This window comes from Neolamprologus brichardi, chromosome 19, assembly GCF_056152115.1.
Source record: "Neolamprologus brichardi isolate AB-2024 chromosome 19, ASM5615211v1, whole genome shotgun sequence".
Lineage (NCBI taxonomy): Eukaryota > Metazoa > Chordata > Actinopteri > Cichliformes > Cichlidae > Neolamprologus > Neolamprologus brichardi.
This window is the reverse complement of record NC_142122.1, coordinates 10,683,960-10,709,416: the sequence shown is the minus strand read 5'-3', so window position 1 is coordinate 10,709,416 and position 25,457 is coordinate 10,683,960. Positions and strand designations below refer to the sequence as shown.

Below are 25,457 nucleotides of genomic sequence, written 5' to 3'. Positions count from 1 at the left end.
TTGAATATCAGCTTCAAAATGCAGCATTTCTCTTTTATTTTTATATCTGACTCTCTCTGTTATTTTACCTCTATGTAGATGTAGTGCTTGCTCTTGGCGATGACTTGGATGTAGGCATTGTGGATGGACTCCTCGTGGTATTTTATGCCTGCCGACCAGTCTGCAGATGACCGTAACACCTTTTACACACAGACACAGAGTACAAATGTGTGTGTTGATTCATTTAATGTTTCACACATACAGTTGTGTTTAGAAGTTTACACACACTAATCATAGCTGTGGATGTCATGGGCTTGTAAAAAATTGCAGCTACCCTCATGGACAAGCCAAATTCCTTCTAGAGAAAAGTTTTTTGGTTTTATGGACAGAGCAGACAAAGATTGAGCTGATGGACTACAATGGCAAGAGATCTGTTTGGGGGACTGCGCCAATTCTGCCAAAAAGACCACTTAAATATCCAATCAGAATTATGTCAGAAGTTTATTGACAGCTATCAAGTGTCTGGTAGAGGTGCAACTTGCTGAAGTGTCAGTGGGGATATATGCATATGTTTGAGTCTGTTTGTATATAGGGCTGTGCGATATGACCAAAATCTCAAATCCCGATATTAAGACATCTATCATCCGATAACGATATAAATCACAAAAATTTAACATTTTCTATAAATTCTGTGAATTTCGGTCAGCTCGACTTGCGTGAAGTGTTTCCAGCTGGGCGTCGCGTACCTGGAGTCAAGTGTTTTAACTGATGCGTGAAACATTTTTAGACATAAGTTGTAATGGCTGCCGTTTTCTTTGTGAGTATTTATTACACGGCGTGCTGCGGGGAAAAGCCTGTTCTAACGTTTGAGTCTAAGGTTTATTTTTTAGCACCTGACGGCTCTTTTTTGCTTCTCATCCGTAAACACTCTGCATCTTTCACGTGATTCAGTTTATTTTGAAAAGTCTCAACAGGATCTTGAGCTTTATTGTGAAAGGTTTATGTGGAACAAGCGGACACGCGGTGGTTTTACCGTCGTTGTTGCTAACGACAACGCATAAAAACAAACGCTTGTCTGTCTGTAGTGTGGTTATATTAAATATAAGAGAAAGTGAGAACTTTGAGAAATTAATATAGCCACTACAGTGACCATCAAAACAATGAAAAAATATTGCCGTAAACAGTTTATTTTGCGACACCACGAAACAAACGATAGTGTAAAATGAAACGATAGATGTTTTATCGTTATATCGAACAGCCCTATTTGTATACTTTTAACCCTGTGGGAATTACAAAAATCCAAAATAAATTCAAAATTGTGCAATCAAATTTTTTTAAAGTCATTGAAGATGTATGTTGTACAGTAATTCCACCCTGGAAAAGGAACTGTTCAAAGAAATCATTAAAAGCCATTATGATGGACAATGATGTGTTTGTAAACTTCTGACCGCAACTGAGAACTACATGCAAGAAAAATAATGGGATTTCCAACTGTGGTTCTCACAATATTCCTGATCAAGTACAGTTTACATATTTTGTCAATGGTTAAAATATATAGTTAAAGTTAACTAATTAAGCATATGAGTAAGTTAAATGTATACTAATAGACATAAATGGAAAGCTTGCACATTATGTTCTTAGAGATGTCCCTTCAGAAAAATGGCTAACAAAATAAACGACATAAACAAACACAAGTAATGGAGTCATGATGGTTTGTCCACTTCTTATGTTAGGCAACAATTTCTCTCAGAGGTCGGTTCCTTTTGGGTAAAAACCCTTGAGTATCAACCACAAGACAAGCTTTGTGGTTATATAACTTTCTGGCCCATAGACAGTTGATTTTTTTTTATCATTTGTTTGCATTATGTACATGTTTTGGCTTGTTTTTTTTTCAGTTTGTACTTCATATAAATATGACATTCACAATATGCTTTCTTTTATGCCTGAAATGTTGCCTTACCTGAACTTTAGCATTGACACATTCAGGAACTTGGTATCTGAGCTCATTGGCAGTGGAGTGAGATTTAGGCAGCAGGAATGGATAAGACAGGGAGCGATACTTTGGCTTCATGATCTGCAGAAAAGACATGTGGAGAATTTAGGCGGGAGAGGATAAATACAGTCTCTATGGAGGAAGCATTCTTTTTTGGAAAAGAGTATAAACAGGGGGAAAAAGTTGGTGGCATGGAAAGCCTGAGGACCACGATGAGGATTACATTATATTTTCCATCTCTCCTATGATTCAGTGAGGTTACTGTTTTATCCTGCTTTTTATGAAAGTGAGTCATGATTTGAAGTTAACACCATCTTTCCACAACTTATAATAATAATTAAAGTATTTAATTATTAACTAACAAACCACTAAACTCTGGCTATAAATTCCCAGTTAAAGAAGTTAAATTTTAAGCTTTGCTCCTGCTCTACAACTCTTTGTGTTTTTGGCCAAAGTACATTGCGTGCCTTAGTGAAGTTCCAACGCTGAATAAAGTGTCTTGCCACATCCCGGGCAGCTCTACCATGAACCACTGAGGCAATGTCATGCCAGGGCATTCTGGAAGTGGTGTACCTGTCGATGAAGTCTGCAAAAAGAGGAACACATCCAAAAAGGATTCTTTAGATTAAGGACTTAAAAATGTAAAAGAAAAGAATGGCTGCAAAAATATGGAGAAATATACAGTGATAAAAAATAAATAGTGAGACCAGCTGAAACAGTAAGAAGACATAATGTACAGTGAGGTCAGATATTTTAGTGGAGAGGGTTTGAGTGAAAAAAGTGGAACAAATGTTGCCAATGTGACTCAGATCGACTCTATTTAGTTTTCCAGATGATTATATGTTTCCATCAAACTGCTGGGTGTGTCCATGTGTGTGACCGACCATCAAAAGGTTTCTCCAGCTGGATCCAGTCCTTGTACACAAAGTTGCAGTAGTCCTTTCCATGCCAAAAGCGAGTGTTTCCTTGTAATTCTCCCACACCTGTCTTCAGGCTTCGTACCGAACCGCTTCCTACACATGTGCACATATACAGAATAAATGAATCTACAGCCTTTAAAATATCGACTTTTACTTTAAAAGTAAAACCTTTTACAACGCGCCTCTCATTCACTCACATTCACATTCTCACCCACACAAACACCCCCGCTGTCGTGAGAGGTGGGGTAACAGAGCATCTCACTGCCAAAATAGCAAAGCACGATTTTTTTTTTCTCTGCCTTAACATACCTGCGCTATCAACACTGCTGACACTGTCCACATGCTGCAGAGTGTGTTTGTGCCTCAGTGTGCGCAGACTGAAGCGAGCCATCCTGTTGCGACCGATTCCCTTCAGCTTAGGTAAATCCGCTGGATCACTGGGCGGTGTCCCTCGTCCATTGCTCCGAGAGACGCCATCAACAGAGGACAAGTCCTTACTGGATGGAGTGTTGGTGGAGCTAGCCTAGGAACATGAAAAGGATCTATAACTGCTGTTTTTTACCTTAAACTATAAGGTTATAATGGACACAGCAGTTTTAATAGGTGCTGTTGATTCATGCTCCATTACATTGCCTAGGGGTGTTGCTAATATTTAATAGAGCCAAATAAGGTTTATAAGAAAAGGTTGAAGTCACAAGCTAGAGAGACATTTGCTTTTATGTGGATATTTGCAATGTGTTTTTTTTTTTTTGTTTTTTTTTTGTCCAGCCAAAAGTGGAACAATTCAAAAGGTTTCATTTGCTTTCTGGTCTGAATGGCGTTCTCCAAAGTGGAAACTGTCATCACAGGTATTAACAACACATAAAGACTTATTCTCAATGATGTAAATCATGTGGAGAGTCCAAAGTGTCAATGCAGTTGGAAAGGTGATTAAAAAAAATAGATACTTGATATTATGAAACTTCTTGCTGGTAGCAGCTCTGTAGCTGTAATGCTGTATGAGAGTTACAGAGAATAAATATTTTATGGTCAGCAGAGCATAATGCGATTGAGTACTTGTGTATAGGAATTCAGTTCAATAAAATTAAGAGGTTGCCAGCTTGCATTGTTATACTTCATTCCCCACATGCAGCTGTGTGTAAATAGAGTACTTTTCTCAGTCTGCTGTCATCTGAACGTGTCACACTTCCCACATCCGTCAGCCGATGCTCTCTGTCGTCCCAGCGCCCATACGCCAGGTCAATACCGCCCACAAAGGCCACTGATTGGTCAATAACTACGATCTTCTCATGATGTGCCCACAGATAGACAGAGGAGGAGACGTGATCCGGATGACGCATCACCTGGAGCATAAACACACAGCACATATGCAGTACGCTTGTATACATTGTAATATGAACAAAAATCTATTATTTTATTTATTCTCACGGTTAATCTGGTCCTGGCTATGATATTGAATAATTTGGGAAATGTGGCACTGCATTGTTTATCACACCTTAATATCATGTCACTTACCTTAATATTCGGGTTCAGGTGCAAAAGAGTTCTTTTGCTGTAGCCTGAGTTGATGCCCAGAGCGAGCTCCACCTCTTTATACAACATTACAAAAATTCGGACTCCCTGTTGCTGTGGCAAAGGGCACATAAATGTGGTTATTCTCCAAAAGTCTGTTTCTATTCATCTATAAAAGCAATGGGAGCAGATAAGGATGTGGAATATGTGCACTTAAAGTCACAAATTCCAGTAACACTCATTTCTTTGGCTACGATAAAAAGGCCTTTAATTCATACCATATACAGATATAGACAGGATGTACTCTTATGTTCAGTTCATTATGAGAAGTTTAGTAAATATAAACCTTGTGAATACTGGTTTCTCTGGTCTGATGTGTATTTCTTAATGAATAATGCTGGCAGTCTAATGTGTACGTACTGCTTTGCGTTTGAGGATGCAGTCAAGCCTCCACCTGTTTCCTTCTACAACAGGTCTTTTAAGGAAGATCTCTGGACTCAGCCTGACAAAACAAGAGCGACAGAGAGGAATAAAATTCAACACTAAAGAAGGACAATAAGACAATAAGACGGGCGAACAGATGAATAAATGATGCATTCCCACTCATTAAGACAGATTAAAAGTAATGTTTGCCTTCACCAGTCAGAGCTCGCGGCACATGTCCTCATAGAGTATGACAGACATGACATAATGATATAGTCTCATGAGTCATTCACATTGGCATCCTGAGCTTACATGTCTACAATACCATTGGCTCATACTGCACAGGGTGACACCTCATTGGTTAAGACCATAAGCCTAGTGATTACTGCTTTGGAACACAGGGATTTCAGCCACGTCCAAACAGTGGTGCATTTGGCTGTGTGGGATCATAAACTATTATATTTTAAATTACAATGTCAAGAATATTACACCTCTGTTAGCAGAGACAAATAAGCTGGAAAACTTATTTGATTTGAAAAAATGTAACAGGTAATGGGCAATTTTTTTTCCATGCAAACTAACCAAGCTGGTTGAAACTGAGATAAGATTTCCATCTTTGTAGCATACGTTTCCAGGATACTGTAACACCCCTGGGATATAATGCAATATAGGATGTCATACTGACTAACGTATCACAAGAGAAAGAAAGAAAGATTTCAGTTTTATTTTCATATATTAATTTTCATATATTTTCATCTAATTATTTATCTATCTTTTTATAGAGTGCTGGGACAGACTGGCAATCTGTCCTGGATGTTCCATGTACCAGGGTGCCTCTAACGCCATGACATGGATGAATAGATGGATTTAGCTACACATATATTTGATAGCCGATAATAAAAATATAATATGTAATAATTTTTCAGGTGATGATAGACAAGACAGGGATAAAAGGGGTGGGGCAGAAGGATAAACTGATATGGAGATTGTATCTTTGTGTCACTGTATTTCTTTGCCCGAAGCAAGGAGATAATAATTAAAGTTAACAACATGTCATGGCTCTATATTACAGACTTGTTGGTTATACATAATGTAATGTTTAACTGCATTTATTACTCTCACAGGTACCAACTTATCAATCTGTTGTTTCGTTCCTTAGAAGCAGCTCAAAAAAACCATTACTATTAATCTGTATATTATCTTTATCTAGTTCAGAGCCATCAATTGCTATGGAAACATCACCCAGACCGGAGTTTCTTCATGTTCAGGAGACGTGGATATGCACTTTAAAATATATAGGTACTATTATTTTATAGATGTATTAACTGTGTTTCCAAGCAGCTAGGCAGCTGCTGAGGGCCTCAGTGAGGGCAAAACAAAGAATGTTGAGTAGTTGTGTCAATATGGTGCAAACATTTCCACTGGGCCTGACCTTTAAAGTTTAAAGCAAAACAAGAAGACTTCAGCATATAGTGGGAGTGGAAAATCTATGACATTACTCTGGTACTGATGCAAAAAAAATATGTTCTTTCCTCCAAAAATGTACCAGTTCTTAACCAAAATAACAACTTCAAAAAGTAATTCTCTAGCATGTTAGTAGGCTAACACAGAGAATGAAACATGAAGCTGTGGACTGACCTGTTTCTTGTGGCTTTTGTTATAACAATGTCTTTTTAGCAAGGTAGATGCCACAAACTATGCTAATCCAAGGTTCACTGCAGAGGGTCAAATCAGAATGTGTCAACGGCTTAATTACTAAGCAACAGACAAACCAATCAAATCAGGTCAATTAGGATTTTTCAGTAAAGGAACTCGAAACACCAAGAAACAGCTTTTTCCCCTCAGCTATGGCCTCCATCAACCTCACCCAACCTCACCACATGCTAAAAAACTTGCACTGATAACAACTTTCAAGGGTCTCATTCCACCCTATATAATATTATATATTATTATATTTATATTATCGTCTATTTGATGGTTTTTAGCATTTGTGTTGGGTTTTTGTTTTTTTCTGATCGACATAGAGAAATAACTTATTTTCTGTAAGAATTTAAAATAGTTTCGCTGTCCTTACTTTTCCTCCATAGTTTGCATACATCACACATTTTAACTGCTTGCATAAAAAAATCACTGCATTCAGTGTATCATGTGCATTCTTTAGAAGTACTGTTTACTCAGCTGTTTACTAACTTAATTTAAACAGTTTCCACAGTACTTCTCATAAAGTGCACCCATAATGTATACCTTTTTCTCCCTCACTGAATATCATTGATTGCTTTTCTGCATATTCATGGTTTTGTAGTTTCTCCATCTAGCTATAAACCTCGTCTCTCTCGCATGAACAGGCTCTTACTTGAATCAGAAATCTAGAGCCCCTTAAGCCAGTTTACATCTTTGTATTTCATTACCTAACAATGCCCGAGTTAAGCTCAGATTACTCACGGAGGGCTAGACTGAGATAAATATGGTTTGCAATAAACGGCCCCAGTAAAGGCCGTTCATAGCACTGGCACATTTTTCTCTGTTATTTTATGTCTGCGGGATTATTAGTCTATCAGGTTTGGATGTTACGGTTGTAAAGTGCATGCAAACGGGGCACACGTATAAGACTTTTACTGTTAACTTGTTTACTCTGGGCTTTCACACTTCAGTGCTGACAGCAAACACTACTTAATCACATAATTTGGCATCCTGTATGTTTACACAAAAGACACTAGAACTCACCACCAGTCAGTGATGAAGATTTCCTCTTTAGCCTCCTCCAAAGCATCAGCCACATCCTCCATGTAGGTCTTTCCATTCACATACCTGCAAAGATATATCGCAGTCACACTTGGGAGAACATTTTGTCACTTGAGCTTGGGATGATACACACATACATATGAAAAAATAAAATAGTTCACGTTGTGTGATATTTAAAAAACAAACAAACAAACACACACACAAGCTGAATGATGGCGCCTTTCAGTTCATTGACCCGACTGTCATTGCACTTTCACAGCCTTACAAACTTAAGTCTACACCCATAGACATGTCACCATGATGTAACCGTCTTTAAACATTCTCAGCTTTCACCTCCCAACACGTTTTATCCTTCCGACTGCATGCTGAGTACATAGACAATGTAATGACTTTATCACACTGATGATTCAGTCTCGCAGAAAGTGCCAGCTGAGGGGGAGAGAATGCAGATAAAGAACAGCACAGCCAGAAGAGAGCGAGTCCAATACATTTCCATAGTTACCAGTGAAAGACTAACAAATAGAATATGTCCTGAAGATTTGCCTAATTTGAGTTTTTCTTTTTAATTTACTGTATCTTTCCCCAGAATGTGTAGGTTTCTTGTAATAAGAAGCCATAAATCATTTTTCTAAATAACACATTTGGTTACAGTTGCATTTTTCCAAATCCAATATGTATAATAGATACAACACATCTTAAATGTATAACATTGCATTTGTCCGTTCCACAGACACAAATGTTTCAGTTTGAAACTGATGCAAACATTGTTGGAATCAAGCATTTCTAATCCCACACAAACTTCCCGACAAAACAAGCGCAGCCAGCTGTGTTCTCTCCCAGTGTAGTTACCATTTGGCAGGGATGTTTTCCTGTTCTTGTGCAAAAGATCCAAAGCGGTGATCTCGGAGGAAAGCCTTCCCATGATTCCTCACGAAGCTTTCAATGCTCTGACCCCACCAGCGTGCGTGTCTGTAACTGCTGCACTTAAACACAAGGGTCCTGCCGGTGGGATATTTATAGATACAAACATAACCAGAGGAAAACAACATTATACAAAGCCTAAGTGAGAGCGAGGCAGTCGTATCGTTTCATATGTATATATATGCACATTAGTTGATCAAGGCAGAGGTATCTGTTGTCTTTCTGAGCGATATGAGACCTAGTCAGTAATTCCTAAAATAAAAGCAGCACTGGTTAAGAGTCTTGGATTTGTGGTTTTTCGGCCCACCCATGATTGTTTTGGTTAATATTTTTCTTTTTGCTACGATCTGATGAAGAGTTCATCTTCTGGTCCAGGTATTATTCATCACACTGATTTTATCTTGAGAACGTCTCAGAGGGGATTCACTTTTTAACTTGTATCTAGATAGTTAAGCCTTGAAATTTCAGTAAGGCTTCATTCAAAACATAAGCAGTAGTATATGATCTCTCTGGGTAATCTGCTGCAAAGATCAACTGTTCAACCATAACAAACACAGATACACACACACACACCTGGAGAGGCTATCAATCCGGACTCCGTGTTTGGTCTCCGTGTCTTTGGAGTCCATCTTGATGGTGAACTCTTTATCCACCAGCAAGACGAAGGAGATGGCTCCCGTGTCTGGCTTCATGTACAGCAAGAATGAGTCTTTCACCACAAGCCAGCTACAACACACACAAAGGGGTGATCGCAATTAGCGACATGGACATTAATGACTTCTGTGTAGATGTAAAGTTTTGCAGCTTTCTGCTGACTGCTGTGGACCATTTCTTATGTTTCTCGTTTGGAGGAAAGGGTGTAGGAAGAAAATCATCATGAGGATGTAGGTGGACGGGCAGAGCGTTTTAAACGTGTGGGATTATTTTTGTGTTGCGTTTAAAGAAATAACAACAACATAAACTGATCACATCGTAATTTGGATGATGTAAAGTAAAAGAGAAAGACAAAGTCAGATGTGAGTTAATACCACTGCCGTCAGACTGAGACTTTCTTATGAATATAGAAAAAATGAAAAATGTCACATGACAGCAAAAATGAACGCCTATTATTATGTTTGTAAATGTGTAATGCACAGTTGTGTAATAGATGTTCACTATTCTTTGACACCCACACTCTGACAGCTCCCTGCCAGGAATTTGAGAATGAATGTTCAAGAAATCCTCCTTCTTGCGTTTACCATAAGACATTCTGCTGTTGATCAACAGCCTGAGCAACTCCTACATGTCACCATGTTTCTCGCCTTCCAAAATAAACTGCACGGTATATCCAAACTGCTGGCTTAGACAACTTAATTACAAGAAAAAAACAACTAGTTAACACTGCAGCTAAAGCAGTGGGATTGACTAGAAGATGCACAGAGAGAAATAAATTGGACAGACAGAGATAGCTGGAGAAAAACTGCAACATTCACACACCGTTTGGACCAGCGATAGCAGGCCTGGCTCTGACCACAGCAGTTCATTCCAGGGATACGATGTCCGCCTGAGCGTTTATAAATCATCCCTTCCCTGGAGGAGGGAGAATAACTGGTGAATATTTTCCAAAAACTGTATCATGGGGCTTAAGAAGAGTGTAATAGAAGATTGCAAGTTTAAAATAAATACACCTAAGGAAAGAACAACTTTGACATGGGATATTTGACCCTGATCCCCAGAGATATAGGCACTAAGAAAATGCTCACAGTCCTTTGGGCCCTAAGTCATGAATGAAACTCATCTGGCTGACGTCAATGAACTCCATCTGTGTAAAGAGGGCAAGCACAAACAAGAGACTTCACATGATGATTCTTGCATAGACAGACACACCACTCATTGTGTAATATATCATCATGGGAACTAGAAGCTGTTAGTCCACATACGTAGAGTTAATATGACTCATCTTAAATTGTGTGTTGTCATTTCTTATAATAACTTTAAATGCATAACAGCAAGTTTTCTGCCTAAAATATGTTTTAAGTATGAAGGAGTTATTTACGGCATAAAGACAATTTCACTTCACTTTATAAGAAAAAAGCAAAACAGGCTTTGCCAAATTCCACAATAAAGGTACTGAATTAAAACATGTAGAAAAAGACTAATAATTATTTGCTTTTATTGTACATTATCTACAGTGGCTAATAGAAATGAGGCATAAACACAAGTGGTATAACACTATGTTTAAGTGTGACCCTTTGGAGTGTTTCGTATTTACTCACAGTATGGTGATATTTTCGGTACATGGCCATCCTCAGCAGCTTGTTCAAATAGTCTTCTAGCTGTCTCTGTGGGAACACAAACACTATATTTGGACACTGACAAAGCCCATGCATATAAACACCGACATGTGCAAAACAATGTGAAACAGTAGTTTAGAGGATAGATTTGCTGGCAAGGAGTTAAGTGCCATGGCAACAAGTGAGTGCCAGGAGAGCTCCTTGCAATAAAGTTGAAATATCACAAGAATCAATTTCATGGCCCTGAAAACAAGGCCACAGGGGACAAAGACAGTGCTCCAACATACCTTCCTGCTGGAGACCTGCTCATCTCGCACTAGCTCCTCTCCTCCTCCCCTTGGCAGGGAGGGCATCTCTCTCACTTCACTCTTCCTCACCGTCTTTCTCCTCACGGTGTGGCTGAAAAACAGAATGTGGGAAATGTAATACTTTATCATTTAAATATAAACAAGTTTAAAGACAGAATATCCTTGGTCCTTAAAGTATAAGATAGAAGAAAGAACAAAGGTCCCGAGCTTTAAAAACACTGTTTAAGTGGCGGATCAGAAAAAAAAAATCTGTATATTTCACAGGTGTGTCAGACTTTAGAGAATGCCGAATTTTAAGCCTATTGTTTACTCCAAAAAATAATCTATGATTATAAGAGACTGCACCAAAAACGTGAATGTGAAAAGTTCATAAATTTCAGTTGCACTGAAGGACAGTATGTCAACACTTAGAATCAGAGTCAGAAAGGGTTTTATTGCCAAATGTTGAGCAGGTTTACAACATTAGGAAATTGCTGTGGTACTTAGTGCAAACATACTGTCATATAACGCTTAAATAGACATAAAAATAAGAATTAAAAGTGCTAAGTAGATAGATATATTATAGATAGATACTTAGCATTCAAGCTAAAAAAAAAAAACATCTCCCTGTTGGCAATAAATTTGTTGCTTTTACATCTGTGGTTATGAGAAGAAAAGTGCTGATTATATCCTCTACATAAAGTAAATACAATACTCTCTTGATCGATTAAGTATACTAGTATGACGATTGTGTCTATGCATTTGGTTAAGTATACTTTTGTCACATCATGGACATATATCTCCCATTTAAGGACAAAAAACTTAAGGTAAAACAAGCACTTAGGTCCATGTGAGACTGCAAATTTATCTTTTACTGTATAGAGTGCGTGCCAACCTGCGTGATGGCAGTGGTATCCTCATGAAGGTTTTGTACGTCCTCAGCTCTCTGTGCAGCTCCATGAAATGCTTCTCCTTCCTCTTAACCACCCAGGTAAATTCCCCATGTTTCAGCTCAATCTTAAAAACTGCTGGCAGAGACTACAGAAACATGCACATGCTTAACACCTGTAATCATGGCAATGTCACCAATAACATTAAAAATGTTCAACATTTAATAAAAAAGAAAAACAAGCGATACAATGGAAAATGGAAAAATCTGTGGCATAAGTAAACAGCAAACGCAACAATCAGAACCATATGGTTTATAGAGAGGTGTGTACAGTACCTTGTTGACACTCCTTTGGTGTGACGCATTGAAGCGGTCCTGTGCAGTGGTGAACCTCTCCACCTCCAGGATTCGGGCAGTAATGGGTACAGTGGGGAGGTACACTTTGGCATTGGCTTCTTTAAAGCCCACTGTGGCATACACTGCTGAAAATGGGATACGACAGTCCCCTGGGACAGAGACGAGGCGGGTGTTTAGTGTGATCTTTCTGCTTGTACATGTAGGAGTTGCTCAGGCTGTAGGAGCGAGTAGGATGCATCAGTGAAAACTCAGCCTTTGTTCAAGACCGTTGTAGTTCGTGAGTTTGCAGTGTTAGGGCAAATGTTACTGTATATTTTCTGGTAAAGTTTGCAAGACTTCAAAAGTGCAACCATCCACCCTCATGTGCTGGCACCATTAGATAGTGGTTTGGAACCTCCATGTAGTAAGTTGCTTTTTTGACTAATTGAATTATGTTAATACAATGTGATCCCACTTTGAATTAGTTTGACGGTCATTAAATTAGTAGAGGTCTTGAGAACAGGATCGTTACAGACTTTTTTTTTTGCGCATGTATATTTAAGCTCATATTCTGACTAATAACATTTAATAGTGAGGTAACTGACTTGACCACTTGCTTTTGAACTCTGCTACTTTGCTAGGTCTTCCTCCTCTTCAGCTCACTTTAAGGCAGTGGTTCTTAACCTTGTTGGAGGTACCGAACCCCACCAGTTTCATATGCGCAGTCACTGAACCCCTCTTTAGTGAAAAATAAAATGTGATTTTTTTCAAATTCAAGACATAGATATGTTTTTTACTGGTGCACAAAATGAGCCGTGCATGTCATGGCGGAGGCTCTGCCGAACCCCTAGGGTTTGATCGAACCCAGGTTAACCCCTTCTCTTCCTCTCCCGACTCCTACAGTATCTGCTATTTGCCACAGTTCTTCTCTTGGCACCCTATCATATATTTTCTGTGGATCCACAAACACACAGAGCAACTCCTTTGACCCTTCTCTGTACCTCTCCATCAACTCTCCATATAAAATAAATATTGCATATGTAGTGGTCTCTTTGCATGAACCCATAATCCTTGATTGGCATCTCTATTCTTAACCTAGCTTCATCAACTTTATCCCTCTGTAGTTGCCACAGCTCAGCACGGCACCCTTGTTTTTGAAAATCTGTATCAGTACACTTCTTCTCTGTTCTTTGGGCATCCTCTCACTCTGTGGTAAACAATCTGGCTAAAAAGTCCACCGCCCTCTCTCCTATACCTTTCCATACCTCCATAGATCTTCTCAACACACTCTTCACTCATTAGTAACCTTAATCATCCTAACCTGCTGCACATCCTTTCCAATCTCTTTGACACAGCCAATCAATACAAACATTTGTGCTTCCTTATTTTTCTTAGTACTTCAAATACAAGTAATATCAACCAGCCTCTGCCACCTCTCTCTTTCTCTGTTGTACTGCCAGTACCTGTGTCTACGTTCTTTATCTCCCTGACCCACTTTTTCTTAGCATACTTTGAACTTTTTCCTGTACTTCCTCATTCCACCACCAAGTCTCCTGGTTTTCTGAGGATACAACAAACACCTTCTCTTTTGAGTTTCTCTCACCACTTTAGCTAGCACTTCATTCGCTTCCTTCTACTTGATTTCCAGAGTCATCCTACAGACTACCATTCTATGCTGCCTAGCTACATTCTCATCTAACACCACCTACACCACATTTGCTGAGTGTCCATCAGACTAGCTGAGCCCACAATTAGTAGGTTATGTCAATATTTTCTTCTTGCTTTTGAGATTTCTTTACAAGAAATTATTGTAATACTGTAAATTTTGAGAGCAACAGGTACATAATAAGTAATTACAATAGGTAAGCACATATATTTCCTCATTTCCATAAACTTACCTATGTTGTTTCCATCATAATCCACATCTTCTCCCTCCCCTATGTCCAGCTCTCGGGTATCCAAGCTTTCCACCAGATCTGCCATCTTGATACCGTCGTGTATGTCTTGAGCAGCTCTGCTGTCAGAATCTACAGAGTTCACCAGGTTGAGGTTACTGGTAGCAGTCTGAGCCTTACTCCTCATGCTTAGCAGTCAAACCCTGGAGCAGGGCACACCTAGAAGAGAGATCGGATGTATGACCATTTCCTGGGAGTATATGTACTCCCACAGAGCAGGACAGTCTTGTGACATTTAATCTTCCAGTGACCTTACTGTGACTTTCCTTTTTATCATGTGAATCAGATAAGAACTGCAAGGAATACAAACTCTTTAACAAATATGCCCCAAAACAGACACATATAATGTAGATGTGTATTTCAGCTTGTGCTGAAAATCAACAGAAAGGTAAATAAATGTATTCTTATTTACCAACAGCTAAGCTTTAGAAGAAGCGTAAATCATGTCCAAGTGCACACCAATTTATCTTAGTGTCTTAGCAGCTTTTGAGCACCGCAGGTAGACATTTACTGTTCACTTCTCTCCTGAACTCCTCTGAATAAAATAATGATAATAAATAATTATTTAGACTCACTCTATAAGACCTGTGTCCACTAATTTTCAGTGCAGTTCTTGTGTTATTTGGCATACACCAGCCTCTTCTAAGCCCTTCATACCTAACCCTTTCCAATGAGCTTTCAGTGAACAACTGAGGGGTCAGAGGTTCCTTTTTCTTAAAGACATGATTTTCACATACTCTTAATCTACTAGAGAGTTTTTTTATTGTCTGTCACTTCATTTGTCCTCCACCCGTCCAGTTTCCTAGATTTTCTAAGAACACATCACACATGCAGTGTTATATGACTGACATGGCTAATATCTCTTTGGGAATCACATTATTGCTGCAGAAATACTCCTTTATTCCGGTCTAATTATGACATCCTTTGCATTTTTCATAGATTCAACTAAAATATGGGACCACATCATGTATTTTTGTGACATACTGGTAGTAAGAAAGTGCCAAACGATACAATTAAAAATATATAAATATAAAGAAATACAAAGAAATGAGAGGCAGACTTCTGCACAGTACCATATCTATACTTTTACTGTATGTGCATTCCTACTCACAGCACTATTTAGTCACCTCTAATGACCTTTTTGGAAGAGTCAACATTTGTGATGTTTCTCCATCTGTTTATTATACAACCTGCTGGTCACCTGCTGGTCACTACTCCTGGAGACTATAAAAAATGTCGTTTTTATATTTTAATGAAGCATACGCACAACAAATTACCTCATTTTTCAGCATACATAAGATTGTGTATTTTGAATGGGGGTTTTTTTTCAGGAAGGGGTATAGCACTTAAACTATTATTGTTTTTTCTTTAACCTCCTAAGACCCGAACTCTTCCACAGCATGCATTTTTAATTTCTCTTTGATATTTGGGCATATTGGGGCCCGATGAATGTAAAAAAAAAAAAAGAATTACCAGCTATGAGAGCCACATATGAGGATATTCGTTTAAAATTTTGATAGAACAGTAGCAGCATAATGTCCTCGTAAGTGTATATCAGGCCCTTGTAGAGCAAAATTGAGTATTTTGGTCTAAATAACCCAAAATGTGATGTCCACATATGTGGAACTTGTAAAGTTCTGCCTGAATTAGTTCAATGGGACCAATAAGTTAATGTAGAAAAAAAAAAAACACCCTTCCACTCCCTAAACCACTCCTTTAAAAAATTCATGCCAAATAAAACATGTGTAGTCATGTTGTGGTTTGTGACTTCAGAGACTTTGTGAGTACAAATCAACTTTGAATCAGACACAATCATCAAATGAAAAAAAATCAGCTGATGCCTTTCATTCTATCAAAATCAGAAAATATGCTCATATTTTTAAATTATTGGTCACTTATCATATATTGGTCATATATGATACACTTGCACACTACTCTGCGCAGAAAAAAAATATGTAATTCACTGAGTGGGCTACAAACAAATATTTTCTATTAAAATGTTCCTTAAATAAAGCGAAACAAAATACACTTAATTATCAAAAGCAGGCAAACCAGATTTTTATGTAAAAATTTGTGGAAATTGATGATTTTTGTGATAAATATACAAAAGCTCAAAATCTGCTGAAGTCAAAGGCAGTGCAGTTCAAAAACAGGTAGGTTTTGGTAGACTATAAAAATATAGTATAGAATAGTATTAAAGACTAATAAATAGTTTAGACTAATAATTATGTAGATATTGTGCTCAGGTCTCTCTTTTACTTTCAACTTTACCTCAATACAGAGAGTTCTGACACAGTTTTGTGTACCAAACAATTATTGAGACACCAAAACCTGCTAAACCCGTCACAAACATTATTTCTCACGTTTGCTACACTTTGCTTCACTGTAAATCCAATATTTGCTCTTAAGGTATAAAATATCTTCCTTTATATTTCTAGATAGAAACAAAAGTACTTGGTTGTTTTTAAAAATGATCTTCACTAGAATGTGATACAGTTTTCTCAAGAGCTTTGTAAGAAGGCCTGTTAGTTTCAGACAACAGATGCCCCTGCCATAAAAAAGACAAGAAAATGTGTTGACATTTTTTTTTTTTTTTTTTGATTAAGGGCAGGTAAAAAGTCATCATTAATCTGAAAAACATCCAGACAGAAAACCTGATTTGGTTTTACAGAAACAAAGAGACAGCAGTTAAACAACAATGACTGAAAAACAATCAAAATAAAATTTCAAACAGAAGAAAATAGGACAGAATCTGTTTTGCCTATGTCTTTTCATGATTCAGCAGTGTTGGTAACAACACTCAAAACACACACGCCCAGAGAAACAGAATAACGTCAACTGGTTCTTTAGAGCATGTGAGAAAAAAATGAAACCACTTCCTGCATTTCATTAAAAAAAAAGAAAAGAAAGAAACTGTGTATGCGTCTTTTTAATTTCCCACAATTAACTGCAGTTTAGCATTAGGCTGACACCTATGTGGTCAAGTTTGAAAGAGGAAATGATCTTCTGACTAGCACCAAATTCTTCCAGAGCAAAAACTACTTAAAATGACATGAGCACGTACGCTAAGAGATAAAGAGTTGACAGTAAACATTCCCACTCCAGAGAACAAGAGCCAACATGCTCGAAGCATCAAAAGAGTCACCAACTGCCTCAAATGACTGTTTGTCTGCTTGGTTTCTGTTGTCCTTGTGAACGTTTATTCGCTCCATTTATTCATAAAAGTGCATGAATGAGTTTTGATTAGTTTCCTATTTAAAATAAAGCTATTCCTATTAAAAATAATTTATTTGATATTTGGGTTTGATTTGGTTCAGTTTGGTTACTATAGCTACTTAAATTTTCATTGACTGTCACATTGTCACGTCTGCTGTGACAGATGTGTGGAGTGGAGAGAGAGTGTGGACCCAAATGCTGACGCAGAAAGTGATGGACTTAAAGTGAGCTTTTATTACAGCCAAGCAAAATACAAACAAAAGCAAAGGAGAGAATGACTAAGCTAAAAAAGAAAACTAAAAACAAGTATAAAGAAACTAAAGACCTGAGAACCTGGGGCTTGGAGAAGTGGAACATGGAGAACTGCGGTGAGTGACACACAGACGATCCAGCAGCAAAAAGAGGAAGACAAAGGGCTTAAATACACAGAGAGATAATGAAGGAATGAGACACAGGAGGAGAGCACAGCTGGTGTGTAATCCCATATGAGGCCAGGAGAAGGCAAAACTGAAAACACTAACATAGGACGCAAGATTGTCAAAGTCAAACAGGAAACAACAGACATTCACAAAGACACAGACTTGACACTGAGGCCTGGAGACACGAATGACTGGAGAGACACAGGAGATGCACAAACATAGATGACATTAAACGTGGAACACGGGAAGGCTTAGTAACAGAAACCTACAGACTAGAAACTAAGGATATAACACACACAGAGAACAATAAGAAGAACCAAACCCATGAATAACACTAACTCAAAGAATACAAATTAATCAAAAAACACAGCACTGGATCACAGACCCAGTATCTTGACACACATAGCCCCAATATTCATTTGAACGCACATTACTACGCAAAGCATGTTAACTGAGTCAGCACTGGCTATAAAAAGCTCACTTTGCATGGCTTCATTCTGCACAAAGCAACAGTGTGGAATGAGAAATAGCCCACCGACATGAATGGTTTTACATCTACAAAGCATCGACTATAGATAAGTGTATAGTGTAAACTGTGCCCACTGTTTCACGATTATTGTAAACACAATAAAATTCCTTGTTAAAAAGTAATTGCTCCCTGTGTTAAATCATGAATTAACCACATTTTTTTGGAAAGCTAGGTTCAGTTTCACTAACCACATCCAGCTATGGTTACTGTCAGTCCTGTTGAATTAAGAAATTACTTATATACAACTTGTCTGACCAAATGTAGTATGCTAAAAGATCAACACCAACAAATGGACAAAACTATGAACAATAATGAACCTTCCCAGGAAAGGCTGGCCAACCAAAATTATTCCAAGAGTGCATCAATGACTCATCCTGTAGGTCACAAATTGCCATATTTGATTAACCACAAATTCTGCTCTCTATCAGAAAATCCTGAAGGAGAATGTCCGGCCATCGGTTCATGCCCCGAAGCTATAGCATACTTGGGTTATACTGCAGAATAATATTCCTAAATACACCAGGAAGGAAAAAGAAAATAAAGGTTTTGGAATGGCCAAGTCAAACCCCAGACTTAAAGCTGATAAAACAGCACATTCACACTCATAAACCAGCGGGGATAAATGAAAGCATTTCTGTCAAGTAGAGTGGCCAAAATTCCTCAACTGTGAGGTGGAGGACTCATTGCCAGTTACAAAAATTTATGACCGTACTTCTTGCTACCAGGAATGGCACAACCAGCTATTCAATTTGAGAGACAAACTACATTTACTGGGTTATCTTTGTTTAACATTAAAATTTGTTTCATCACAAAACTTTAAGTGTGGGAAATGTACAAAACAAATGAATCAGGAAGGGGCAAATACCTTTTTCACAGCACTGTATATCTGTTAGAAAGTAGTACTTTTTTATGATTAAATATTTTATGCTGCCTATAGCTGTATTTCCTGCTCTGAGAATGCCCATGACTTCCCAAAAACCTTGACCCACAGAGAGATTAACGAGAATGTCAAAAAGTGTGTGTGTAGACTGAGATGTAAAAAGCACAGTCTGTGTTATCTGTGTCTACAATATGCAACCTGAGAGTTATCTCTCTACTCCATTGTAATAAAAAAAATTGCCAACTTCCTGCTTCCTGTCCTGTTGTCATGGTGATAGCTTGAGCAGCTAGAGCTGCTTATATATAAATATCAACAGAAGTGCACCCGCCTCTCCCTTCGTGTGCTAGCATCCCTCTTAAATGTCAATTAGTGGGAGTGTGTCAGAGAGTCAGAAAAAAAAGAGGAATTACAAGTAAAGTTGCCGCTCATCAATCTTTTCAATGAGACACATGGGAAATTTGATCTCTCACCATGTGACACAAAGTCATTAAATACATATCGCTTTACTTGCCATGGAAGAATCAGCTGTCTTGCATTCTAAAAGGGGCTAAATCCATTACTGGGGATGTGAAATTTAAAGTAATTTTTAACTAAAGATTTTCTGATATACGTGTATATCCCACATAGCAAAATTGGTATGGCCTGGATCTGTCAGAAGTGCCAACTTCATGCCAGATCCAGGCCAGACTTGTTTTCAATTAGCCTGGGCCACAAAAACCAAACCACAATCGGGCCAGATGTGGCATGCCATCACATAAACAGTGCCAGCATTGCGAGACCTGGCCATATCTGGATGACATACCACTTACCATGACACCAGTCAGCCAGCAGATCCAGGCCAGACCCGTCTGCTATGTGGGATTGTCAGCTACAGCTTGCTTGGTCTGTAATACTTCGTCAGATAAAGTTCTCCAATGAAGAATTTGTCTCACCTTCTGGAAAAGGGCTGCAGAGCATCTGAACCAACATATAGCAAAATTCTTCCCAGTTGTGTGGAATAAATAATTGGACATTTTTGGGGGAAAATACACTTGTTATTAGAGATATGATGCCACACTCGAGTCAGTCGTAATGATCCACAGAGGTGTTACATGCATGACAGTTTGCCTTTTTATAAGTGCCTCTATCCAACACTACCAACGCCGCCATGTCTAATGACCAATTTCAAGCTGAGACTTGGAGAGGTTACTACTCTAGCTAAAAGGCAGCCAAGACAACGCATGGTTCTGATAATCCAAGCTAAATGGCCAGCAGATTCATGTTCAATAAGTACCGTAATAGTTAGATTAATAATTTATTAAAATTAATAAATCGATAAGCTACAAACTGAGAGTGTTATGAGAAAGTGGTACTAATAGTTAGCTATTTAATCCGTTATCAATACTGTACTATTGATTCATTCACAGAGCAACAATGGTTCATTTTTCTCTACTGTGTGCACACGTTGCATTTACAATCCCTAATTTGGTCCCATAAAGTTTGCTCAAATATACAAATCTATGACTTACTTCTCTCTGTGGTTTTACAACAAGCAAAAATGAGATATTTATGAGCGTTTTTGCACCAGAGCCTCTGGCAGCCCTGTTCCTGTAACAGTGCAACGACCCAAGGGACACATGGGAAAGAAGACAAGGTCACAGCGGACGTGTATCTGCAACCAGAAAAAATATATATATCTGCATCCCATATCAGTTCTGTGGCTGCTGGTGTCCCAAATCAAGTTCAGCCAAGAAGTATATATTTTGTACATTTTGCAGCTAAAAGTTTGGCTCACACCTAAAATTTTGCGGAAAGACAAATCAACATAGATACTTGCCTTTTACATATAACTACAAATAAGATACTTTCGAGCAAATCGTGTTGAGTGCCCTTTTCAGATTACAGTTTTGAGGTCTATACAGTGCATAAGTTCTTATAAAAGAAACAGAAAGCAGCGAGACCTTATTTTCTAAGGTGTCTCACATCTGGAAACATGATTCTAATTTACACAGCAACGTGCTGTTTTGGATGGGAGCTCACACTGCAGTGGTTACTTCTGGGAAATGGGTTGTGTTCTCGGCATGAAGCTTAAACCAAATCCTAAATATTTTGAACAGAGCCGTCTGTTCAAATATGCTAAAAGGAAAATATTCTGCTGCTTCAGGGCATCCTGTTGGCAAAAGGGACTTAGATATGCAACACAAACATTTTTTAAACCATCAAAAGAGATTTCATGCACCAGTTCTAAAATCTTGTGTTTTCACTTCTCCATTGTATCTCAAAGTCATCACCTTTTAAGGTGTCTAACAGCTTTAAAGAAGCAAAAAGATGCTTTAATAATAGCTCATTAAACTTTAAATCTTCAACAGCGAATGCTACTTGCATTAGTGACTCTTAACTGCACTTTTTTTTACATTATAGGTCAAGCAAAGACAATATAAAGCCATTACACTGTGTTTTCAGGGCGGCCACATACACATACACTGCTAAACACATCAAAAGACAAAAATACAGTGCAGCACTTCTCTCTGACACATTCACTAATTACGCTCAGTGCAATCAATGCATCCTCTGTTTTTGCACAAAAAACAAAAATGTCATGCAAAAACACGTTCATCTAATGTCTACCAAATTTTAAAAAAGATTAATAATAATCATCATCATCATCATCATCATCATGATATAATTTTTTGCACATTTTTGTTGTATTTATGAAGATTTCTGAGCAGCATGAAATTAAAAATGAATAAAAGTTGCTATTCAACCCTTTGTTTAGACAGATTTCCCGTTTATGGTCTGTGCCATTGCATTGTGGTAGAAAACAGATTATTGTTTTGTAGATTACGATAAAGAAATAAAATAATCAGCATAAAAACATCAGTATATTATCTAGCCTCAAACACATTGGAGATTGTGGAAAATCACCTTCTCAGGCAGACTAAGATATGACATATGACACACGCTGATTATATGTTTTTGACACAATAACAAACTCTATGACTACGATCATCACTGCTTATTTACAATTTTACTGTAAAAACTTTTCTTAATCACCTCTAGAACAGACTCTGATGCCTGCATATATGTGTTGATAAAAAAAAATTCAATTGAATCCAGAAGCACTACTTAAAAACACATTTCTACCAGTTGACCTCAGCATATTTGTCCACCTTAAATTGGCATCCAGTACTCCTACTTTTCTCCCTCTATAATAAATCCGCTTGCAATACATGTTTTAAAGTGTCAAATCATTGAAAGGAACACTGGAGGCGGACTGAACATGTCAACCTCAGCAGAGGTGCTGTCACTGATTATCCATTAAGTGTGAGGAAAAATAGGTAGTTTGTGAAATGTACCGTCTATCCTGGATTCCTGTGCGATAGCCAGTCTGACATTTATGAAGTGCTGTGGCAAACACAGTGATCGACTGAAACTTTTTTAAACATACAATGCATGTAAACGGCATTTTTGCATTAGAGACTACAAGTCACACGCCATGGTACGTATATAGCAGCGCAACAAAGGTAACATAAATGTAGCTTGGCATTTATAGACTGAGCAGTGCCAAGCTCCTCGTGGCACAGATGGTACAAAGATAGAGAGAAGAAGGGAGGGAGGGAAGCAATGAGAGAGGTCTGTGACACCTCTTTTTCTCTGCCCACACTAAAGCTGCCTATTATCTAATCCTTCACACCATGGATAGGGGGATTGGGATGGTCAGAGCGGCAGAGAAAGCAAGACATACAGTAGATGCCAGAAAAAGAGAGCGAGCAATCGTCATCATTGCCAGAGTGTCGTTCGGCCGATGGTAACACAAGGCATCATTGTACTGAGGGAGTGAGAGAACTGCTCCCTCTCTGTTTCAGCCAAGCCTGATTCGGCTCGACCAGTGTGGCCAAGTCAGAGGCTGGAAACTACTAAAGTTTAACTTGCGCCAGACCACTGAAGTGACTCATGATTACAGCGGTAGGAAAAAAGTATAGAGGATCTCTGAGTTCTTGAATTGAAGGGTTGGTGCAAGCAAAATATAATTTAGTGCTTTAGAAAGGAAGCATTATGTTCAAAAATAGACACAATATGAATGCAAACATCTTAGGTGCAGATGTGCTGTACTGTATGATGTAGTATGAGTGTCAAATGGCCCAGTGAACGCGGGGAAATGTACACCGTGGAGAACAGCAGCGACAGGTTGGTCTCCTGGTTCATTTCAAATACATTGAAATAGCTCGTCTACAGACTTGCTCCTGAAAAGTCGATGAAAACTGATAATTTGGAAAATAATATACTCTATAATGCTTTAATTATACATATAGATATATTTTAAATCGTAGTTGGAAAGCCCAAAAGAATATTTGTGGGCTTTTTGATGGTGGCACATTGTCTGGCATTACACAAGCCAGAAGTTCACATCTGGATTTAATTTGTAGTACTAAATCTGAGAACCTTGCTAACAACACTGATCCCCCCCTGTCCCTTCTAGGCAGCAAACTGCAATGATGCAAAACTTATTATGCTACTTTTTTACTTTAAAGGAATGGTGGGTGGTTATAGCAAAGATCATACCCAAGAAATCTTCAGCTCAGTATTTTTCTTACTGTCCAACAAATACTTAATAACAAATATATCACACAGCAAGCGCAGCAAGAAAACACATAGACTTAGGTCGATAAACTTAAACGCATCCATTTAAAGCCTCAGGCAGGAATAACAGTAATAAGGTTTACTGTTTGATCATGCTGGCACCACAACAAAAAGTATTGAGGTCACTGAATCCCAGAGGTCAGTATCCAGTATATCTGTTGCAAAGACAACAGAAGAACTGCAGAGGGGAGGAGGCTGGTTTTCTATGGGCGAACAGCAGGAAAAAAAATATCTGCAGTCTTCCCATGACATTCCAGCTGCAGCAACCAGTTTTCCCACAAGGCATGAGAAAGGGGACATCAGGACAACACACAACCAGACATGCACACAGGCACACCTGTGAAGTCTTATGCAACAGGTAAAACATTATTTGTCACAGCATTACACTGGTACAAAGTAAACAACAAAAAGATCAGGAGATTCATCTTCACGCCTCACTATAGCACCCACTCTTTACATTTTACACTTTACTTGTGACTAAATCTTAGTACAGCATATATCATTTTGTGACAAGGAACAGAAACAGTCAAATGCACATTAACCACGTATTTGCTCTGCTGCAGCTCAAAAAGAACTAATCCAACTTGTTCAGCAGTACTCCAGTATAATCCACTGTACATTTCTTGTCCATGATTCCAGTGATAACCCAAAACCAAAGAGTGTCACAGATACTTATCTCCCAAAGCCCCTGGACGCAAATAGAACAGAGCAGACACAAAAACAAACAGAGAGTCAGAGGGACACATTACCAACCTGCTCTTTCTGTGGACGTGCAGTCCACATGTTGCTTAGTCTGATCCACTTGTCTTTACTCAATGTAGGGCAAAACTAAAGCAACTAAGACGCCTAAGCAGACAAAGAATTGCACAGCAGCAGCAGCGGCGGTGGCAGACAGCTCCTTCTAGTCTGCACTAATGTAAGTGTGGTTGGGAAAAAAAAACTAACAGTGAACTCTCTCCAACTCCTCAGGAAGGGAGGGGTCACACAAACTCTAGGCCAATCACAAAAAGAGACTCTTCTCATAGCCTTTTCTCATTGGATAAAAAATAGTGCTGGACTTGTGCTGAAGTAGGAGGAGTACACTTGGGAAATTATTTGACACTGACTCTGCCTATTATCTCATCACTTCTCACTTTTACTCATTCTCTGTTATTTGTTTATTTTTCTTGCTTTCCATTATTTATAGCTCATCTCTCTGTGTATCATTGCACATGTCACTTGGGTTTTATACTAAATATTTAAAAATAAGAAGAAGAAAAAAAGAAAAATAGTTAGGCGTTTGATTTGGCTGTGTCTTCACTTAAACTTGGTGTATAAATACAAATTATACTCCGTATATTTTGCCTTCAGACTAAAAGGAAAGCGATCTCTTCTTCCATCTAGTGGAATAATTGATGTACTGCACCTCTGTGCAGGCCGAGCACAGCCAGTAGTTATCGAGAGTGTATATTATGGGTTTGATAGGGACTTTAACCTGAAATCGACCACACCCTGGAAACACTTTCTCAGTTAACATTGCAGATTAAAATGTAACCACAAACCTTTACCACATTTACCACGTGC

At 38.4% G+C, this 25,457-nt stretch overlaps 1 protein-coding gene across 1 annotated transcript in view; it reads right to left on the bottom strand.

Annotated features, from left to right (window-relative positions):
- Positions 1–24,809, bottom strand: part of pld1a (phospholipase D1a) — a 30,578-nt gene extending 5,769 nt beyond the window's left edge. The window contains exons 1-19 of the mRNA XM_087832775.1: positions 24,648–24,809; positions 14,174–14,389; positions 12,276–12,445; positions 11,946–12,088; positions 11,051–11,162; positions 10,746–10,811; positions 10,233–10,291; positions 9,967–10,059; positions 9,064–9,216; positions 8,419–8,568; positions 7,552–7,635; positions 4,825–4,906; positions 4,408–4,518; positions 4,044–4,235; positions 3,202–3,415; positions 2,857–2,985; positions 2,440–2,558; positions 1,940–2,053; positions 69–179 (exon numbers count right to left, since the gene is read on the bottom strand). Coding sequence (XP_087688901.1) covers positions 69–179; positions 1,940–2,053; positions 2,440–2,558; positions 2,857–2,985; positions 3,202–3,415; positions 4,044–4,235; positions 4,408–4,518; positions 4,825–4,906; positions 7,552–7,635; positions 8,419–8,568; positions 9,064–9,216; positions 9,967–10,059; positions 10,233–10,291; positions 10,746–10,811; positions 11,051–11,162; positions 11,946–12,088; positions 12,276–12,445; positions 14,174–14,357 — 2,286 coding nt within the window. The 5' untranslated portion in view covers positions 14,358–14,389; positions 24,648–24,809. The remainder of the gene's footprint in view (positions 1–68; positions 180–1,939; positions 2,054–2,439; positions 2,559–2,856; positions 2,986–3,201; positions 3,416–4,043; positions 4,236–4,407; positions 4,519–4,824; positions 4,907–7,551; positions 7,636–8,418; positions 8,569–9,063; positions 9,217–9,966; positions 10,060–10,232; positions 10,292–10,745; positions 10,812–11,050; positions 11,163–11,945; positions 12,089–12,275; positions 12,446–14,173; positions 14,390–24,647) is intronic.
- Between the last annotated feature and the right edge of the window lie 648 nt (positions 24,810–25,457).